We start from the raw sequence: 21,140 nt of genomic DNA on the forward strand, positions 1-21,140 counted from the left end.
AAACACACACACCCGCCCTCTCACATCATCTATAATTGACTGAGTCAGGACTCTTCCAGACACTAAACCAAGGCACAATGTACATTTCAATTCCTTTAATTTTAAATATGTTTATATTGTCTATCCTGTAAAATAGTCAGATGTCTATTCATATTAATGTACAGAATTCACCTGCTTGCTGCTACTACTGCACATTCACCCAGTGTATATACTATATGTGTATGTATATGTATATATATATATATATATAATGTTCTTCCTCTACACCCCCCCACCAATTTTTGCACATGTCGAGGAGCGTGTCAGGCTACATTTCACTGTGTGTTATACTTGTATAACTATGCATGTGACAAATAATAAAGAACCTTGAACCTTGAACCTTACAGTGAAGGCTGTTTCATCTCATTGTAAGGCTTAAGAACGTGACACATCAGCTTATTGATATTTCTAATAAATAGACATTATTTTGGTAGGTCGCTGACCCCTGCTGTCTCAGTCTGCTTTGCCACTGATGCAGTGGACAAACATGACAGGCAGGGGGCGCTGAGGTAGAACTTGAAACATTTTAACAACAATAAAAAGATGCACATTTAACACGATCATTTCAAACCATGTGACATTCAAACGGTGATTGGTTACATTCAAAGGTTGGAATTTACCTTTAAAACAAGGAAATAAAACTAAGGTTACAACGTCATCAAAGCTGTGCGTTACAGAGCTGATTCAGTCACAGTCCTCATAAGTTTTATTTCCTGTTGAAATGAAGTCAGAGCAGACAAACACGGGCTGATCCCGACATCGACGACAAACTGCTCGTCGTATTCATTATTTTGAAAGGTTTGACCGGAACAGCCTTCTTGACCGTGGTTAACCCGGTGCGGGTCTGACGTGAGTGCGTCGTTTGTGGAGTGTTTGGCTAACCCTCACTCGGGGCACAGAGTGTAACTCTGCCGGTGGAGGGGGCTTTTTCTACCGTCAGGCTAGCCGAGAGCCGTCGGAGCGGAGGCACACCGGGGAAAGACGACGAGACGGGTCCAGGTGCTGTTTACCGTCCAACAAACCCGGGATCGTTTGTGTTGCAGTGGCGCTTTCCTGGTGTTTCCTGTGGTAAACGCGTGTGCTCTGATGTTTCACGGTAAGTTGGTGCGAAGCCCCGGTGCCTGTGCTCCTCCACCATGCCAGACTCCACTTTAAAATCTTCCCATTTAAGGAGCGCTTGTTGTAGCACAAGAAGTTCACGCGCGTGGCGCAGGAGACACGAAAGTCTGCCTGTTTACGGCTCTTCTCGGATGTTCCCAGTGGTTCACAGCTGGAGGGGTTTATTCGCCGAGCTAACACTGAACGACTTCTTTACTGAGCACGTTTACAGACGGACGACGTCCGTGGCTGGTTTGTGACACAAGGATCACAGCAGGCGTGAAAGGCAGGGTTTGCATGTAGGTGCTGAGCTCTGCTGTGATGTGTGGTTTGGACAAAGAGACTGAAGATGCTCACGTTTTCACTGGGCGTGATGGACAGGGTTGGAGGCAGAGAGGGTTTGGACATGTGCAGTGGAGGGACACCGAGCTGCTGGTGACTCTTACAGAGAACAGCAGAAAGAAGACAACGGGGTACAATGACTGAATGCACTGACATTGAAATATGCAAACATAATGGCTTTATTCAGCACAGCTTCAGTAATGTTTAGCTGTGGGCTTTGGGGAGGCCAGTCCCTGACTGATTTATATCCAGGGTTGGTTTTGCTGCACAGTCCAAACATGAAGGTGCTTCGATCGTTTGGTGACTCTAGATCACCCTGAGGTGGATCAGTGGAAGATGATGGATGAAAAAATGATTTATTAGTTTTGTCTGACCATCTTCCCTCTGAATGTCCCATTTAACACTATTATAAAAGAAAACCATCAAAAGGAGCCAGTCTTCACATTAGAAGGCCAAGTCCTCTCCATCTGTGCTGGGGAATTTCATGTTGTTGTGGATGGTCGTCAGTTCTGTTGTCCCAAGGTGCTTTATAGAGTAAGATAGAGGGAACCCCGGTCCCTTGTGACTTGGTGACAGTGGGATAAAAGACGTCCCCTTTATCAGGTCGGTCTCTGGTGGAAGCAGGCTCGGTGCCGTCTGCCACAGCAGGCTGGAGAAGTAAAGAGAAGACGTGAGCAACGCTGAAAGGTGTTCCTCTGTACTGAAAGGGTTTTGGGATACAGTTGTTGCTTTGCTGTCTGCACACACATGCTGTATATTATTGTCTGAAGAGCAGCTGCTGCTGAGTACAGCAGTCTGTGTGCAGATCAGATCATGCACTCTGATTTTCTTGGTAAATGCTGGATTGCCCTCACTCTGTAGGACTGCAGTCGAACCGCTTCAGATGGGGGCTGGCAGCAAATCCCGTTCACCATTTTGCAACTAAGTGAGTCCCTTTGCATGGAGGAGAATCCAGTAGTGGAAACAGATGTGCGCATTCATTGGAGAACCAGGCGAGCTCAATCCAGCTGTGAAATGGAGGATTAAAAGGCAAAGCACTTAGTAAGTCCTTCACACAGAAAATATCATATAAAATATAGAAAGTGACACGTGCAAAAGTAATGTCCTGTTTTAATGAAGGGGCATGGCAGAGACGTGTGGCTGTGCAAGCATTTTAGGCATTCAAACGGAGGGAAGCGTCTCTGCAGCAGTGACAAAGTCCTGGTCTGGGGCTCAGGTGGACCTGCATTCAAAACAGGTGGAAAAGACTGCATCAGGAACACTTTGGAAAACAGCAACCGCAGCTGCCCCCACTCACGTACGACGGGATGAAGTGAAGCAGAGAACGGTCCTGTGCTCTGACTCTCTGGCTTAAAGAGGAGAAGTGGCGATCGTGGCTCAAGAGTTGGGAGTTCGCCTTGTAATCAGAAGGTTGCCGGTTCGAAGCCCCAGCTCAGACAGTCTCGGTCGTTGTGTCCTTGGGCAAGACGCTTCACTCGTTGCCTACTGGTGGTGGTCAGAGGGCCCGGTGGCGCCAGTGTCCGGCAGCCTCGCCTCTGTCAGTGCGCCCCAGGGTGGCTGTGGCTACAATGTAGCTGCCATCACCAGTGTGTGACTGGATATGTAAAGCGCTTTGGGGTCCATAGGGACTAGTAAAGCGCTATATAAATACAGGCCACTTTTATTAGCACACAGTTTGACACCAGCTTCGGTGGGGGTGGGGTCTCAGGCGGGGGCACCTATAACATTATGCACATATTCCAGCAGCACAGCTCTGTAGGATCCATCCTGTCATCCACTGAAAACACTGAATTATAAAAAGGAAAAATGATGGAAACATCAAACAGCTGATTACAGCACAACATGTAACGTGTCCTGATCATTGGGTTCTGCTTTTTCTTTACAGTGTTGCAACTTCTGTAATAAATCACGTGTGGTTGGCAGAGGTTCGCCGTCTTCATCCCCACAGTCTGATCATGTTTGTAGCTTATACATTTGAAATAGCTTAGGCTTTTAGCAGAGCGTCAGCTGGACCCGTGTTGTTGCAGGTGACGTTGTGCTGCTGTTAAACTGAGGGTTTGGGATGAATGTGCCTCTCCACATGCTGTTGAATCTTCCTGTTTCTATGCAGGACTCGTCGCTGTGATCTGATGATGGGACAGGGTGCTGCTGGGAGTGACTGCAGCCCTGGAGGCTGATGAATCTGCTCCATCAGCCAGTCAGGATGCACATAGCTTCAGTCGGGGTCAGCAAGTTCTGCTTCCTGTTTTCTCTCGCGTTCTGCGGCCTCCTGCTCCTGCTCATTCCAGCTCTCCGGCCCCCTGCACGCCAGGTGGAGCTGCCTAAGCCCCGACCCCAGGTCAGACCTGCCCAGGTGGGGACGTCACACCAAGTCAGGGTTCCAGCAGGTTTTTTACATGTTGGGGACAAAGAAATAACGGCAGGTCTTAACAGGAGCTCAGAGGGGCTGGGGAAACCCATCAAAACTGAAATTAGCATTAACAGCAGTCCCAAAACAGGAAAGGGTGTCAGAAGAATCCCTGAGAGAGGCGTTGGTGGACCTCGAGAGTATAAGTCACGTGACAAGTTGGAGCTGAAGGACATTTTTGTTGCAGTAAAGACAACCAGGAAGTATCACAAGTCCAGACTGGAGCTGCTCATTCAGACCTGGGTGTCTCAAGCTAAAGAACAGGTGAGTGCCACTCCTGTTTTCACGTGGCCGTGCACACTGTCCATCTGTTAGGCTTTCCTATTGTCGATGCAGGCAGAGGTCCGGTCGGTCCGCCTGGTCTTACAGTCTTGGTATCAACCAGGATCTGGTGCTATTTCAGAGCTGCTCTGACCCGTGCTCCTGTACCGACTCGTGTGTGCCTGCTCAGCTTACTGATGATGATGATGATGATGATGTACACAGTGAAAGACACATGTGGGCTTTATGACTGAGTTTTATTGTGATGTCCACAGTGAAGTGCTCGTCCTTTGTTGTCCCAAACAGATGCCAGACAGAAACAATCCTGATATAAACTGGAGAAATAGAGTAAATGATCATTTAACAACAGCTGGCACATGAGAAATGTGACATTCAAATATATACAAATGAAATAAAAGAATCTGAGCTCCCTGAAAATGTTTAAAATCAATATTTACTTTGTAAATCTGCACTCTGTACACCTCAAACACATTTATACAGTTTACATTTTTGTTGACTTTTGTTCCATAATATGAGAGAAGTAAAACTAACACTGTGCCGCACATTCAAACAACTCATTGATAATTGAAACATGTCTGATTACACATTACTGAAGTAATTCTTGGCTGCAGAAGGAAGTGTGTGTTTTTGTCTCCTGATGATCTAAACTTTTAGTTGCAGTGCTGAAAGGTTGTGCTTTGCATGGACACAACTTTCTGCAGCTTCCACACAAAAAGTGAAGATGCAGCTTTCACTGCAGAGCACCAGTGTAAGGCTGTGTGAGCGTGCCACAGTTGTGCTGTGTCAGTTAGAACTGCGTTAAAGCGAGCTGAGACTGAGAGCGCTGCTGTAAGGAGATAAGTGGCTGTGACACAAACGCATTCCCACAGCATGTAGTGAGCGCATGTGATCTGGATCGTGTATACACACAGATGTTAGTCGTGAAGGATTTACTGGTGTGTACACTGTGTGGCTCTTTAGGGTGGATTTTGAGATTGCACAGCTAATGTGGTAAAGTTTGTCCCCGGTGACATTTAGCACAACCGCAGCACGTTTAAAAATCTTCATCGTTCAGTTATCGAATCATTCTGCTGCTCACTCGGTGTGCACGACGGTCTGCTGTGCACAACAGCTAATGCTTACATCCAGGTGTGTGTGTGTGTGTGTGTGTGTGCGTGTGTGTGCTGTGTGTGCGTGTGTGTGCTGTGTGTGCGTGTGTGTGCTGTGTGTGTGTGTGCGTGTGTGTGTGTGCGTGTGTGTGCTGTGTGTGTGTGGTGTGTGTACTGTGTGTGTACTGTGTGTGTGCTGTGTGTGTGTGTGCGTGTGTGTGCTGTGTGTGCGTGTGTGTGCTGTGTGTGCGTGTGTGTGCTGTGTGTGTGTGTGCGTGTGTGTGTGTGCGTGTGTGTGCTGTGTGTGTGTGGTGTGTGTACTGTGTGTGTACTGTGTGTGTGCTGTGTGTGTGTGTGCTGTGTGTGTGCTGTGTGTGTGGGTGTGTGTGTGCTGTGTGTGTGGGTGTGTGTGTGCTGTGTGTGTGCTGTGTGTGTGTTGTGTGTTGTGTGTGCTGTGTGTGTGTTGTGTGTGTGTTGTGTGTTGTGTGTGCTGTGTGTGTGTGTGTGTGTTGTGTGTGCTGTGTGTGTTGTGTGTGCTGTGTGTGTGTTGTGTGTGTGTGCTGTGTGTGTGTGTGCTGTGTGTGTGTGTGCTGTGTGTGTGTTGTGTGTGTGTGTGTGCGTGCTGTGTGTGTGTGCGTGCTGTGCGTGTGTGTGTGTGTGTGTGTGTGTGGCCCCCAAAGTAGAAACTGCCGTTAATATTTCATGCATGTGTGTTCCTGCAGCAGCTGAGGTCAAGAAACATCACGATGTAATGTAGTTGATGTTCGCCAACGTGCTCAAAACCTAACGTGTGAATGGAGCTTTTCATTAAAGTAACTGGAGTTTAAAGTCACCAGCACAGCAAGTGCAGGTCTGGCGCACTATTAAAAGCAGTTATCGAGTCCCAGCGCCGGACAAAGAGCCTCAGTTTGCAGAGAAGGAGCTTTATTGCACAAACAGCCTGCTGCACTGCAGCCACACACGTCACAGTCACACACAACTGTTCCAGTTCAGGTTGTCGACCCAGTATCAGCAGTTTGCCTCAAACCAGTTTTAAGTTCTCGTCTGTGTGGGTTAACTGCTTACTTCCAGATGCTGGAGAGTGTTACAGGCCTGTCGCTGCATCGTTTCACTGCTCTCAGATCAGTAAAGTGTCCTGCGTGTTTACAGTTTTTTCTGAATGCTTAAACTAGTGCTGTCAAGAGATTAAAAAAAATAGAGATTAATTAATTATGATTTTTAATTAATTGATCTAATTAATCTCTTTTTTAATCTCACCTAAAAATAGCTGAGGAAAGCCCTCAACTTATTGTGGCAGACCAAAAGACTGATATAACAAAGAAAGTGACTTTATAAAGTCATTTATTGTTTAACAAACGTTAAACAGATGCAACCATTTACATACTGTTGTATTCTTTTGTAAAATAAGTGGAAAAATAAATACAAATAAAATCAAATAAATTAAGTGCTGCAAGTTAGCACATCAGAGTTGCTCTTTTCTGAGCAATACAGCACTGAAATTCCTCTGCTTCAGATAATGAAAAATAAAACTGACATTGCAGTGCTGCAAGTTAGCACATCAAAGTATTCTTCCATCACAAAAAAAAGTGCTGAACATCAAGCAATCTATTCTAGTAGGCTACAAATGACACAGCAGCTATGCTGACCACATGTGTCTCATTTCTTCTTCCTCAGCCAGTCGCTAAGACACACCAGCCTGGTAACATTTTCTGGAAGCAAGGCTGCCCTTTTCTTTTGCACTATGTGGCCTGCAAGGCTAAAGAGTCTCTCACAGGGTACAGAGGTAGCTGGGGAGGCCAGGTACTTTTGTGCTAGGACTGACAGCTTTTCATAGACTCCTGAGTGAGCATACCACCACTGCAGGGGACAGTCATCAATACTGATGCTGGGTTCTGCTCTGTAGCGCTGCAGCTCTCCAGACTCAATTCCATCTTCTGAGTCAGAGTCAGACCCCAGAAGGAGTTCACTCCTCCTCTTCTTCTGAGCTGGTCCATCATCCTCTGTGGAGGGCTGGAGACTATCTGCTCTTCTGGGCTCTGCTGCCTGGAGCATATTCTCCAGAATGGTCCACACCTGAATGAATGAATGAATGAATGAATGATTGTGATTAAAACTAAGTGCTTTTTTTTAATTTTTTTATTTAATCTTGTAAAGAACTTTGTGTTCCATATAATAAATAAAAGTTTGATTTGATAATGAATTGGACTCATTAGTCCAGCTTAACCTTATTGTCCTACCTGTTCCCTCTTTTCTCTTGGAAGACATTTCAAATCCTTAAACCGTGGATCCAATGCTGTGGCCACCTCGAACCATATCTCGTTGCCATTAGCTCGTCGTGCTGCCAGATCCTTCTGGAAGGCATTCTTGAACTTCACCACGTAGGCAGGATCATCATCAGTAATGTCCATGACACGGTACAGATGGCGAAAAGCAGGCAGCACTACAGAGCAAGAGACGTAGGCCTCACCACCCAGCAGCTCTGTCACATACCTGCAGAGGTTTGCTAAATAAACCTAGCTGGATTCATTTAAATCAAAGTGTAACTGATTTCCAATTTAATTGTCCTTAAAAGTTCCTTGTTATGTTCATTAATTTTGATTTTACACATGTAACAGTAGTTTATATAATTAAAATGGGAAGGTGTTTATTTGAACTTACTTGCATGGTTCAAGCAGGAGCTCCAGCCTCTGCAGTTTCGCCCACTCAGCTTCGGTTGGCAAGACCAACCTGTGGTTCTGTTGGTCCAACGTAGCCTGGACAGCCTCTCGGTTACATAGGAGGCGTGAGACCATTGCGAGAGTCGAGTTCCACCTGGTGGGTACATCCTGTATAAGTTGATCGCTCTTCTTTCCGAGTGCTACTTGTTGTTGGTTAAGTTCTGTGGTACTCGCAGGGCTTTGTTTAAAATGACCAACAATCTTGCGGCACTTTGCCAGTACACCGACAAAACCACTGCTATCGAGACATACCGTGATGGTCCTCTGGAGAATGTGAGCATTGCAGGCGATGTGCTCATATGGAAGTGCTCTCATAGCAGCCAGCATGTTTGCTGCGCTGTCTGTGCCAATGGTGGATATCTTGTTTTCAATACCCCAGTCATTTGCTACCTTGAGGAACTGTTCGGCGCATTTATCAGCAAAGTGCCTGGTTTCTGTTCTCATGACGGTCAGTGCAAATGAGTTGAGGTTCCACTCACTATCAATAAAGTGTCCAGTCACCCCAAAATAGCTGTGGTTGCCAGCTGAGGTCCAGTGATCTCCGGTTATAGCAACACAGTTGGGAGAATCCTCCGCCAAAATCTCAAGTTTGTTTTTCTTTTCGCCGTCGTACATTTTGCTGATTTTGGTCGTTACTGTAGTCCTGCACGGCGGCTTGTATGACGGGTCATTGGACGCAATTTGCAACACCTCTGTCAATCCTTCGTCCTCTACTATATTTATCGGCCTACAGTTCATCGCTATCCACTTGGCAATAACATTAGTCAGCCTGTCGGTCGCAGACTTGCTCATACGAGGGGTATTCTCTAGTTTTGTTTGGCGAAAAGCTTTGCTCTGGCTTGCTATATTGCTAACGTCTTCACTGCTAGCTGTTGCTGCACTCGCGGCTGGGTGCTTTGCGTTGAGGTGATAGGCCAAACTTGAGCTGCTTCGGTGGTAAGCAAACTCCTTCTTACACTCTAGGCAGACCACTTTACCTTTGTCAATGGTGCCGTCGGGGCGTTTATGAAATACAAATTTCCCGTTCATTGGGCCAACAACTCTCAGATGCGCCTCCATATCCACACTGTAAGCTAATCACCACTTCTCACCTTGACCTCACGACGTGACTCCACCCCCAACAAGTCAAGCACAAGGAGCCCAGCACATAAAAACGGATTTTATAACATAGCAACTCTCATACAAAATCAATGACGTCAAGAGATTAAAAATTAGATTAACGAGATTAAAAAACATAACGCGCTAAATAGCATTGTAATTAATTAATCGCAATTAACGCGATAATTTGACACCCCTAGCTTAAACCCTAACTGTGATTCCTGTAGCACAATCTCTAAAACTATTCAGACTTATAGCAAAACCACTCACTGAGTTTGCAAAACTAAAAGCACAAAAACTGCTTTGCACTCAGTTTGCAATTTTGTAACACACACTTTGCAAAACTGTAGGCACAATTCACTGCACAACACTCAATTACCAAATTTCCAACACACTCCTAGCAAAAGTATACACATGTATGGCTATCATTAACACTAATTTGCCAACTGTCTGGCACACTTTCACATGTGAAAACTTCTTTAGATAATTAGTTCACTTTGCAATCAGCCTAAGCACTATAATACAGGTAAGCTGTGTGTGCGGAGTACAATGGAGGGAGCAGGAAGAGTGAGAAGTAGAGGAGGCCGAGGAAGAGGACGTGGAGGTGAAGAAGTAGGATGAAGAGGACGACAAGGACAAGGAGGAGCAAGAGGAAGACGAGGAGGGAGGAGAGGAAGAAGTAGGATGAAGAGGACGACAAGGATAAGGAGGAGAGGGAGATGAGGAGGGGGGAGAGGAAGACGAGGAGGGGGGAGAGGAAGGGTAGGAAGAGTAAGAAATAGAATTGCTGATGACATCAGAGCTACAATAGTGGACCATGTCATCAACCGTGGAATGACCCTGAGGGTAGCTGGCCAACGGGTCCAGCCTAACTCGAGCCCCTACACTGTATCAAGCACCATAAGGACATCTTGAAATAAGAATCGGTTAGTACAGTCACTTCGCACAAAGATTTGTAGCACTGCCGTATGCCAATGAGAAACACACCAATACCATTGATGTAAAAATACTGAAATTGTTACTTTACAGAATTGCTAGATGACCAGATGCTGGGGCAGAGGAAGCATGTTCACTGCAGACCAAGTAACCCATAGAGTCATTATGGCGATTGCAAATAATCCTATACTTGGAAATAAACACTTGTGTTTGTTTTGATGTGTTTGAATAAACACCAGTACTTGAAGTTTGGATCCCTCTATGCTTATGGATCTATGACAGAAGTATGAGCTCAAACTGACATAGCCTACCTTGTGCACAGAGAAAGCAAAAGCCAGATGTGTTTTTATTCATACCATCAGTGTGCAGTTGGCGCATTGTGTGCTTAGTAGATGATGGCTTGTGTGTACTGTTTGATACGGAAACACCATTTTTACGAAGGTGTGGAGAGTTAATCTAGCTGTGTTTGCTTTTGCAAGAGAACTACAATGTTTTGATTATTGGGTGACAGGTTTTCTTATTTGTGTGAAGAGTTTTGCAAAATTAGCCAATAGTTACAAAAAATGTGCTTAAGCAATGAGAAAAAACTGTAAATGTGCCTGTGAAACTGAAGGCTGCTCCTCACTGAAGCTCCTGTCACATGCAGTCCTTCCATTTAACTAATCATCAGAGAAATCACACAGATCTGCAAAAAAACAACACATTTTTCAGCTGCTTGGATGTTTTTGGTCAATTTATGTTTTTCAGGGTGCTGAATCCAAAAACTCCACTTCCCTCCATCACGTGCAGTTATTTACATTAAAAAAAGCCCAACAGCGGTGAAAATAAATCACTATTCTGAGCTTCTCACACCACCAAACCCACCGCACCCGCCCGCCTGCTGAAGCCCCTCAGTGCCTCACGTTTTCTACTTTTATTTCTCAAGAGTCTTAGAAATATCTTAGAAATATTAAGTTAATGTAAGAAATCCTTATTGGATATGTTTTTGACTCAAGTATAGGATTCCAGAGTAAAAAAGGAAATTTTGCTTAATGAAACTAAAAACATGAGTTTTGCAAGAGAATCTGACCAGATCCATCCATCTTCATCCGCTTTATCCGAGGCCGGGTCGCGGGGGCAGCAGCCTAAGCAAAGAGGTGTAATGTATGTAATTTTTAAAATATTTTCCTGGTTTCAGTGAGTAACAATCTATAAGAAACAGTCAGGAAATCCTGTGCAGTGTATTGGTTGCAGACCTGTGTAATCATACAGTATAAAGGAGGTTAAGAAAGGAGAGAAATGATTGAGGCCGGAGCTGTACATGGTTTGGGAATGTAGGATGCCTGAAATGACCCTTAGATGAGGTGACTGGGGCCAAGTCCTCCTCCCAGTGAGACCATGGCACAGACCCAGCACACGCTGGAGATATCGTCTCTCCAGCGTGTGCTGGGACCATCTCAGTGTGTCTCCTGAAGTGCTGGAAGAGGTGGTTGGGTTGGACCTGCAGCTGTAAAGGGGAGGGGTGGATGTGCTACATTTATTTTACATTAAAGGAACGATGTAAAGTCCAGCCTGATGTCACCTTATGCACAAATAATCAGTCCCAGTGTAGAGTGAGGAGTCAGCTGATGAATGTAGCACAAATAATTTGAAATAAAGAGTCGGTGCAGCTGGTGACCGTGTGTTTCTAAAGTAAATGAAGCGGTCTTTCTTACTTGCTCTCCATCTCTGCTCTTCCTCTTGCAAATGCTCGTCTTGATCAAGGAGAGCAAACAAAGGAGCGAAGCTGTTCTTCACTGCATCCTCACTGCAGAGCATTAGCTTGTGTAATTGTGCACTTGCACAACTCTGACAGCGTTTCCTTGTTTGTTTCAGACTTTCATTTTCACTGATGGTGATGACAAGGAGCTGCAAATGAGGACTGGTAAGAGGAACCAGTTTTACAGGGAAAAAGGATGACAACCAAAATGTCCCTCAGACTGCTGCAGCAGTGTGATCACATGTTGTACTGACACAGTGGAGACTGTGCACTGCTGTTTGTGCAGTACCGACCTTTCTCACAGCGTGTGTACACTCATCCTGATAATGAGAATGCAATATTTGAAACTGTTGATGTTCAGCAGTATTTTTTGATACCATTTGGACAAACAAAAGCTGTTGTTACAACGTTAAAAATTAGACCTTTAAAAAGACTGAAGTAGGCTGAAAAATGATGACTGAGTCCACAGTGCTGTGAGTGAAACCTGACTTCTGGGTGTCCCAAAGCAAAGAAGCCCAGCTCCTGCCAGCGTGTCAGCACTGTGGACAGTTAGCTTTGAAATATTTAGAACTGAGATGCATGATGATGGTGCTGTCAGACAAATTGCATCACATAAAGACAGTTATAGATCAATCACTTCCTGTTACAACACAGTTATGTTTGTGCTTATCTGCTACATTAACACAGCTAACAGATCATCTGCAGAGGAATGGCTTATTTGAAGAGTTTCAGTCAGGTTCCAGAGCTCATCACAGCACAGAAACTGAGCATAATATTTTATTACAGCCCTTAGAGTACACTGTTGTAGGTATTTGATTTGAATAATTAGTGGTTTGTATCATATCTATCTAATAGACTCCAGTTTGTGCATGTAAATGGAGAGTCCTCTTCACACACTGAGGTTAATTATGGAGTTCCACAGGGTTCAGTGCTAGGACCAATTCTGTTTACATTATACATGCTTCCCTTAGGCAGCATCATTAGAAGACATAGCATACATTTTTACTGCTATGCAGATGACACCCAGCTCTATCTGTCCATGAAGCCAGATAACACACACCAATGAGTTAAACTGCAGGAATGTCTTAAAGACATAAAGACCTGGATGGCTGCTAACTTTCTGCTTCTTAATTCAGATCAAACTGAGGTTATTGTACTCGGCCCTGAAAAGCTTAGAAATATGGTATCTAAGCAGATTCTTACTCTGGATGGCATTACCTTGGCCTCCAGTAACGCTGTGAGGAACCTTGGAGTCATTTTGACCAGGACATGTCCTTCAACGCACATATTAAACAAATATGTAAGACTGCTTTCTTCCATTTGTGCAACATCTCTAAAGTTAGAAATATCCTGTCTCAGAGTGACGCTGAAAAACTAGTTCATGCATTTATTACTTCCAGGCTGGACGACTGTAATTCACTATTATCAGGAAGTCCTAAAAACTCCCTGAAAAGCCTTCAGCTGATCCAAAATGAGAGAGAGTCGAACAAAACCAAAGGTGGGGGAGTGTGTTTCATGATAAACAGAAAGTGCTGTGATGCCAGGAGCATTTCTACTCTCTCCAGCGGCTGCTCGCCACATCTGGAGTTCCTGAGCATTAAGTGCCGCCCTTTCTATCTGCCCTGTGAGTTCACCTCAGTCATTGCCACGGCGGTCTACATCCCACCCCAAGCGGACACAGGTATGGCTTTGTCCGAATTACATGATGTGCTGAGCTCGCTTCAAAACAAGGACCCGGGCGCAGCCCTCATTGTAGCAGGAGACTTTAACAAAGCGAACGTCAGACAAGTCATGCCAAACTTTTACCAGCATGTCTCGTGTCCAACGAGAGGGGATCGGATTTTGGATCACTGCTACACGCCATACAAGCAGGGCTACAAAGCTGTCTCACACCCGGCTTTTGGGAAGTCTGACCACAACGCCATCTTCCTCATTCCCCAGTATAAACAAAGCATACGGAGGGAAGACGTGACCACAAGGGAGGTAAAACGGTGGACTGCCCAATCAGAAGCTACGCTACAGGACGCACTCAACGACGTCGACTGGGACATGCTCAGAGCATGCCCCAGTCGACAACGAGTTTACGGAAGTAGCAGTATGCTTCGTCAATATGCTAGCGGAGGAGATTATCCCCACTGCGAGGGTCACCACATTCCCAAACCAGAAACCGTGGATGGACAGATCGATCCGCACTGCAGTAAACGCCAGGACCGCCTCCTACAACGCGGGTCTCACCACTGGCGATATGAGCGCCTACAAAGCGGCCTCATACGGCGTGCGGCGCGCGGTGAGAGATGCCAAACGCAGGTACCGGGAACGTGTGGAGTCCCGCTTCCACCAGGGCGACACACGGAGTATGTGGCACGGACTACGCACCATTACGGACTACAAAGCCAGGGACACTGCACCGATCAACGCCGACTCTGCATTCACCAACGAGCTGAATCGGTTCTACGCCCGTTTCGAGGTTAGCCAGGCGGCTAATGCTATCTACCGCCTGACTACCGAGGACAGTGACGTCATCAGCGAGAGACCGGTGACCAGCATCGCGGAGCGTGACGTCCGAGCGGCACTGAGGAGAGTGAACACAAGGAAAGCGGCGGGGCCAGACATCCCGGCCGTCTGCTGCGCTGCTGTGCTGACCAGCTAGCAGGTGTGTTCACTTACATCTTCAACGAGTCCCTGGCGAAGTCTGTGGTCCCCACATGCTTCAAAAGATCCACCATCATCCCTGTGCCCAAGCACAGCAAACCCTCATCCCTGAACGATTACCGGCCAGTTGCACTGACCTCGGTAGTAATGAAGGTGTTTGAGAGGCTGCTGAAGAACATCATCTCCTCCTCCATCCCAGACACCACAGATCCGCTGCAGTTCGCCTACAGATCCAACAGATCCACAGAGGATGCCATCGCCCACGTCCTACACACCACTCTCAGCCACGTGGACAAGAAACAGGGTAACTGTGTGCGAATGCTGTTTGTTGATTACAGTTCAGCGTTTAACACAATAGTGCCCTGCAGACTGTTCACAAAGCTGAGGGATCTGGGACTTAACAGCCGTCTGTGTGCATGGGTGTTGGACTTCCTCACTGGCAGAACTCAGGTGGTGAGGGTGGGCAGGTGCTTCTCCAACAGCATCACCATCAACACAGGAGCACCTCAGGGATGTGTCCTCTCGCCACTGCTCTACTCCCTCTACACTTCAGACTGTGTGGCCACCCATGGCTCCAACACCATTGTGAAGTTTGCTGACGACACAGTGGTGTTGGGTGCCATCTCCAACAACGATGAGGCAGCCTACATGGATGAAGTGAAGAATCTGGCATCGTGGTGCCAGGACAACCACCTCCAGCTGAACGTCAGCAAGACCAAGGAGCTGGTGGTGGACTTCAGAAGGAGTCAGCACAGAGACTACAAGCCCATTATCATCAATGGAGCTCCAGTGGAGAGGGTGCAGTCCTTCAAGTATCTTGGTGTCCACATCTCCTCAGACCTGACATGGTCTGCCCACATTCAGGTCCAGACCAAAAAGGCTAGGCAGCTCCTGTATCACCTACGACAACTGAGGAAGTTCAGGGTCTCTCCATAGATCCTCAGGATTTTCTATACAGGCGCTGTGGAGAGCATCCTCACACAGAACATGGCATCGTGGTTTGGGAACAGCTGTGTGAAGGACCAAAAAGCTCTCCAGAGAGTGATCCGTACAGCAGAACGCTGCTGCAGGATTGCTCTCCCCCCGCTTCAGGACACCTACACCAGGAGATGCCGGACTAGAGCAGCTCAGATACTGAAGGACCCGTCCCATCCTGGCAATAAACTGTTCCAACTTCTGCAATCTGGTAGAAGGTTCAGCATCATCCGGGCAAGGACAGAGAGACTCAAGAGGAGCTTCTATCCCCAAGCCATCCGGGCCCTAAACACACACACCCGCCCTCTCACATCATCTATAATTGACTGAGACAGGACTCTCTTCCAGACACTAAACCAAGGCACAATGTACATTTCAATTCCTTTAATTTTAAATATGTTTATATTGTCTATCCTGTAAAATAGTCAGATGTCTATTCATATTAATGTACAGAATTCACCTGCTTGCTGCTACTACTGCACATTCACCCAATGTATATATTATGTGTGTGTGTGTGTGTGTGTGTGTGTGTGTGTGTGTGTGTGTGTGTGTGTGTGTGTGTGTGTGTGTCGAGGAGCGTGTCAGGCTACATTTCACTGTGTGTTATACTTGTATAACTATGCATGTGACAAATAATAAAGAACCTTGAACCTTAAAAATGCTGCAGCAAGAGTCCTGACAGGGACTAGAAAGAGAGAGCAGATTTCTCCTGTTTTGGCTTCCTGTTAAATCCAGAATTCAAAATCCTGCTCCTCACATACAAGGTCTTAAATAATCAGGCTCCATCTTATCTTAATGACCTTGTAGTACCATATCAGCCTATTAGAGCACTTCGCTCTCGCTCTGCAGGCCTACTTGTTGTTCCTAGAGTATTTAAAAGTAGAATGGGAGGCAGCGCCTTCAGTTTTCAGGCCCCTCTTCTGTGGAACCAGCTTCCAGTTTGGATTCAGGAGACAGACACTATCTCTACTTTCAAGATTAGGCTTCAAACTTTCCTTTTTGCTAAAGCATATAGTTAGGGCTGGACCAGGTCACCCTGAATCCTCCCTTAGTTATGCTGCTGGGGATTCCCATGATGCACTGGGTGTTTCTTCTTCTTCACTCACTGTCTGTTTATAAAACTCTTAGAATTTTGCACACAGCTCTGCAGGAGTCTATTCAAACCCTTATGCTGTCTCATCACAAAGATAATGTGCTGTAGCCACATGGATCGATGCAGATCTGAAACAAAGCAGAGTTACTGCCATTATATCCAGTCTACATATGGAGATGCAGTGGGATGCTCTAAGAAATCTTAGGTTTCTTAGAGCAATCTCTAAGAAATCTTTTCTGTTGTCTCTTCACCAGGAGCTAACATCATCAACACTAACTGCTCAGCAGCTCACACCCGACAGGCTCTGTGCTGCAAGATGTCTGTAGAGTACGATAAATTCATCGAGTCTCAGAGGAAGTGAGTGATTGCAAGGATGGAGCAGTTAGCTCTGACTCAGCCTGCACGTCTGACCCTGTGTGTTTGCGTCGTAGGTGGTTCTGCCACGTGGATGATGACAACTACGTGATCCTGCCCAGCCTGCTGCAGCTGCTCTCGTCTTACCACCACAGCCAGGACGTCTACCTGGGCCGGCCCAGTCTGGATCACCCTATAGAGGCTGCAGAGAGGGTCAAGAGTGACGGTTCGGTGGGTCAGCTTTCCGCTTTTATGGCTCCACTCGCACACAAATAAGGGAAATTTGGCGACGCTGTCCACAGTCCCCTGTGACATGAAAGTTGGCGACATGTAATAAGAGCTAGCTAATGTGCTCTTTCCTTTCTGGTTCAGGTGTCTGTCAAGTTCTGGTTTGCTACAGGTGGAGCAGGTTTCTGTATCAGTCGAGGTCTGGCCCTGAAAATGAGTCCGTGGGCCAGGTAGGATGCTGCCTCTGCTTTGAAAGGATTTCTACGCTCTTATATTTTGTACATTCTGGTGCAAAATATATACATTTATACACATATGTATGCTCTTTTCAACTCGCATCAAATCTCTGCGCAGCCCTTGTGAGGGTGACACGTCCTCTTGATTTTCTGCATGGTTGATCCTGAGAAAGCTCAGCTTGGACACTGTTGTCTTGTGTTTTCAGTTTGGGGAATTTCATCAGCACAGCAGAGAAGATCCGACTTCCAGATGACTGTACCATCGGCTACATCATCGAGGCGCTGTTGGAGGTCGCTTTGACACACACGCACCTTTTCCACTCTCACCTGGAGAACCTGCAGAAGCTGCCCATTGACACTGTGCTGGAGCAGGTGAGCCAGAGGTGGCCGGGGACGGCGTTTTACAGAGCTCTGAAACAAAACCTGAAAAACTTCTAAATGTAGTTCAGTTAACAGATTTTATAAAATGACCCACAAAACCAGTGTGAACTAAAGGTGAGCGGGAGATGATACCAACCCACTCAGTTTGATAACGGAAGCTCAGATTCATCCTAATATAGTTTAATATCTTGATGCATTTAGGAAACATTTAGGAAATACAACCTTACAAAGAATTCAGTTCAGTTTTATTTACACAGCGCCAAATCACAACAGTCGCCTCAAGGTGCTTTATATTGTACGGTAGACCCTACAATAATACATACAGAGAAAACCCAACCAAGGCTCAGGGGGGGCGGGGCCATCTGCTGTGATTGGTTGGGGTGAGAGAAGGAAGACAGGATACAGACATGCTGTGGAAGAGAGACAGAGGTTAATAACAGATATGATTCAATGCAGAGAGGTCTGTTAACACATGAGTGAAGAAGAAACACCCAGTGCATCATGGGAATCCCCCAGCAGTCTACGTCTATTGCAGCATAACTAAGGGAGGATTCAGGGTCAGCTGGTCCAGCCCTAACTACATGTTTTTGTATTTAATGTATACATTTGTTTAGATTCACTAAAATCCGTCATTTTCACATAAGGGGGGTTTTCAGTGGCAGCAGCTGTGACGTCAGTCTCCATTAAATGTTGATTTATTGTACACTGTATGATTGTTTTGCTGTAGGTGACTCTGAGTTACGGAGGGTTTGAGAACAGAAGAAATGTAGTCGGTGTGGTTGGAGGGTTTTCACTGGCTGAGGACCCCACAAGGTAAACACTGACACTCGCTGTGTCTGAACATCAGGAAGCATGGTTACGTTTACCATCTGTATGAGCTGCGATCACAGTTGTTCTAATTATTGTTGATGGTTTCCTGTAATGAACTCTTTGTGTTCACAGGTTTAAGACGGTCCACTGCCTTCTGTATCCTGACACTGAGTGGTGTCCAGAGCTCAAACCGCGCCACAGAAACTGAATTCCAGTGTGAACATTTATCCTGCAGAGTCGCTCTGAACTCTCTCTGATATTCATTAAAAACACAGTGAAGCCTTAAAAACTGAAGCCAAAGAAGCTGTTTGAAGACCATCCAGGCCTGCAGAGCAGAGTTTCTCCACTTCTAACACGCTTTTAAGAGTCGACCTTCTCTCAATTCAACATATATTTGTAGCATGTTTTTTATGGTCGAGCGGAAGCTGAAAAGGGGAAGTTCAAGAACAGCGCTCAGGACGACAATGAGGCGTTCACTTTTGCATCTACACCGAACATGAACGTGATTGGATGACACATGATGATCTTAGAAAGCCTCTCTGAGACCCTCAGTGACCCTGGTTGAGCTCCGGGTAACCGCGGGGCGATTATCTGTGAGTGACTGTGACTGTTGCTAAAGTCACGCTAACAATGATGGACAGCTGGTGTACAAATGCTTCATGCGTGTGCAGGTTGTGCGTCGTTCAAGCCAACAAAGCCAAAGTTGTTTTTAAAGGGCGACGGTAAAGCCGAGGGGAAAATCATGACTGTAAAACGCAGCCTCTCTTCTCCCTGAGCTCGGCGAGTTTAGGTCAACAGCTCTTACATGACAGATGTATGTGGAAACCTCTCTGTTCCTGTTACTTTGGTAAATCCCTGACTGGAGTTTAAAAGCTTTTTAAAAAGTATTAAAACAGTTTGAAGGAGGTAGAAGATTGCTGGTTGGCTGTTTCAGCTGCGGTCTGAAGAAGCATGAGGTCTATTATTGTGACGCCTGTTTTCTAGGGGTGCAACGATACACAAAATTCACGGTTCGATATTTTTTCGATACAAAAAAATGTTCACGCCTTTTTAATTTGTCATTTATTAAAATTATAAATATATATTTTAACTCAAAAGTACAGTTTTTAAATTTAATGTTGCTGAAACAACAAAGGGATAAAAAAAATAAATCTATCTGATGGAGGAATCACTCCTCTTTGGAAAAGAGTTTATTACAGAGAAATGTCTCTTTCAAAATAAAAGCTCTACTATCCGCTTCTTCTGGGCTATATTCTCAGCAGCATATTAAACATATCAGGTCCCCATAAGGAGAATCCTGTGCTAACGGCTGTCTAAATGACTCGGGTAAAGTTTGTAGCATGCGTGCTTGTTGTTTTTGTCTGCTTCCACTTGTCTTTGCACTAGGATGATGTCGGAGTAAATGTGCAGTCATATTCGTTGTGTTCCCACTAGTGCTGTCAGCGTTAATCTGAAATGACGTTAACGCCACAACACGGCAAATCTCCGTTAACGAGTTACCGCGGATCGCCCCATGCCTGGGGCTGGACGGCCAACACGTTAACGAGCTAATTGCGCTAACACACTAGCTCCCACCAATGTAATTGAGCATTGCGTGGCACATACTGTTTTACTTTAGTCCATGACGCGCTTACCTTCAGGGTCATACGTCACATGAAAACCAAAATAATTCCAAACGCCAGATCTGAATGAGGGTGGGGGAGGTTCAATTTGCCATGTAAAGCACTTTGTGCTACATTTTTTCTGTATGAAAAGTGCTTTATAAATAAAGATTGATTGATTGATGTTGCAACGAGCTTAGCTTCTGTCTCGCTAGCTTGCCCTGCGCTCAGTGGATCTGCGCTCGACTACTCCGCCTAGGCTGCACTGTCGAGCGCAGATCCACTGAGCGCTCAACACAGACAGCACCGTCAGAAGGAAAGTTGATCAAATAAATTACAAATGTTGTATTGTTCGATACATATGCGTACCGAACCGAAAGCACTGTATCGAACGGTTCAATATCCATACGAGTATCGTTGCAACCCTACTGTTTTCTGTTTCTGTGTGATTAGACGGACTGCTGCAGAGGAGCAGATGGTGGTAAAAAGCGACACTAACATCGTTCTGCTGCTTTGTAGTTTAGTTTTAAACAGGGTCATTGAAAGATTGGTGTTTGCTGTGAGTCCAACATGTAGACGTGCGCACAGGAAGGACCTCACTGTACTATCATGTACTTGTACGCTCACGATGCAAGAACAGGATGTTCATTCTATTAGGATCTGAGGTCATATGAAATATTAGTGACAGACATGAACTTGGATCAACATGAATGTTTGATACGAGTAGACAGACTCCTGTCTGTGGCCGAGCGCTGCTTTGCTCCTGGCACTCCTACAACGTTACCAGCTGTGGTGACGTGGGGAGTGTCTGTGCGGACTCTTTGGGTTTTATGTAAACCTGCTTTGCATGTCTTGTAGTTTTAGCTCCACAGGAATGATGGGCGGTCACAGGCTGGAGTAAAGCCAACCTCAGCATCAGTTCATGAAATGAATAATGTTGGTTGTAGTTTGGAGCTTCAGTCAGGTCCAAGGGTCAGCACTTTGTTTTCACAAACACCAGCAGTGATTCAGTAATAATAAGCTGTAGCTTACACTTACAGTGGATGTTTGCTTCCTGCAGCCTGT

At 45.8% G+C, this 21,140-nt stretch overlaps 2 protein-coding genes across 3 annotated transcripts; one reads left to right on the forward strand and one right to left on the reverse strand.

Moving 5' to 3' along the window:
- Positions 1–614: 614 nt before the first annotated feature.
- rfng (RFNG O-fucosylpeptide 3-beta-N-acetylglucosaminyltransferase) lies at positions 615–19,501 on the forward strand. Of its 2 annotated transcripts, XM_026177517.1 has the most exons (10): positions 615–1,135; positions 2,341–2,520; positions 3,590–4,150; positions 11,862–11,910; positions 16,720–16,822; positions 16,897–17,050; positions 17,192–17,277; positions 17,490–17,655; positions 18,392–18,477; positions 18,607–19,501. In XM_026177517.1, the coding sequence occupies exons 3-10, from the start codon at positions 3,656–3,658 to the stop codon at positions 18,680–18,682; spliced, it is 1,215 nt and encodes a 404-aa protein (XP_026033302.1). In that variant the 5' UTR covers positions 615–1,135; positions 2,341–2,520; positions 3,590–3,655; the 3' UTR covers positions 18,683–19,501. The 2 variants fall into 2 exon arrangements, with proteins under 2 accessions (XP_026033302.1, XP_026033301.1); XM_026177516.1 differs by lacking the exon at positions 2,341–2,520.
- Positions 6,581–9,303, reverse strand: LOC113027749 (zinc finger BED domain-containing protein 1-like). Its single transcript, XM_026177515.1, has 3 exons — positions 7,915–9,303; positions 7,494–7,746; positions 6,581–7,329 (listed from the first exon to the last, which is right to left on the reverse strand). Exons 1-3 carry the CDS (start codon positions 9,030–9,032, stop codon positions 6,913–6,915), a joined length of 1,788 nt encoding a protein of 595 aa, XP_026033300.1. The 5' UTR covers positions 9,033–9,303; the 3' UTR covers positions 6,581–6,912.
- Positions 19,502–21,140: the final 1,639 nt, after the last annotated feature.

This window comes from Astatotilapia calliptera, chromosome 8, assembly GCF_900246225.1.
Source record: "Astatotilapia calliptera chromosome 8, fAstCal1.2, whole genome shotgun sequence".
NCBI lineage: Eukaryota > Metazoa > Chordata > Actinopteri > Cichliformes > Cichlidae > Astatotilapia > Astatotilapia calliptera.

Excerpts from the sequence above, each read along its gene's own strand:
- rfng (XM_026177517.1), top strand. The coding sequence starts at position 3,656 with ATGAATCTGCTCCATCAGCCAGTCAGGATGCACATAGCTTCAGTCGGG. Across the intron at positions 16,823-16,896 it reads TTCATCGAGTCTCAGAGGAA|GTGGTTCTGCCACGTGGATG; the intron begins GTGAGTGATTGC and ends TTTGCGTCGTAG. Across the intron at positions 18,478-18,606 it reads CTGGCTGAGGACCCCACAAG|GTTTAAGACGGTCCACTGCC; the intron begins GTAAACACTGAC and ends TTGTGTTCACAG.
- LOC113027749 (XM_026177515.1), bottom strand. The coding sequence starts at position 9,032 with ATGGAGGCGCATCTGAGAGTTGTTGGCCCAATGAACGGGAAATTTGTA. Across the intron at positions 7,747-7,914 it reads CTCCTGCTTGAACCATGCAA|GTATGTGACAGAGCTGCTGG; the intron begins GTAAGTTCAAAT and ends AAACCTCTGCAG. Across the intron at positions 7,330-7,493 it reads CAAGAGAAAAGAGGGAACAG|GTGTGGACCATTCTGGAGAA; the intron begins GTAGGACAATAA and ends TCATTCATTCAG.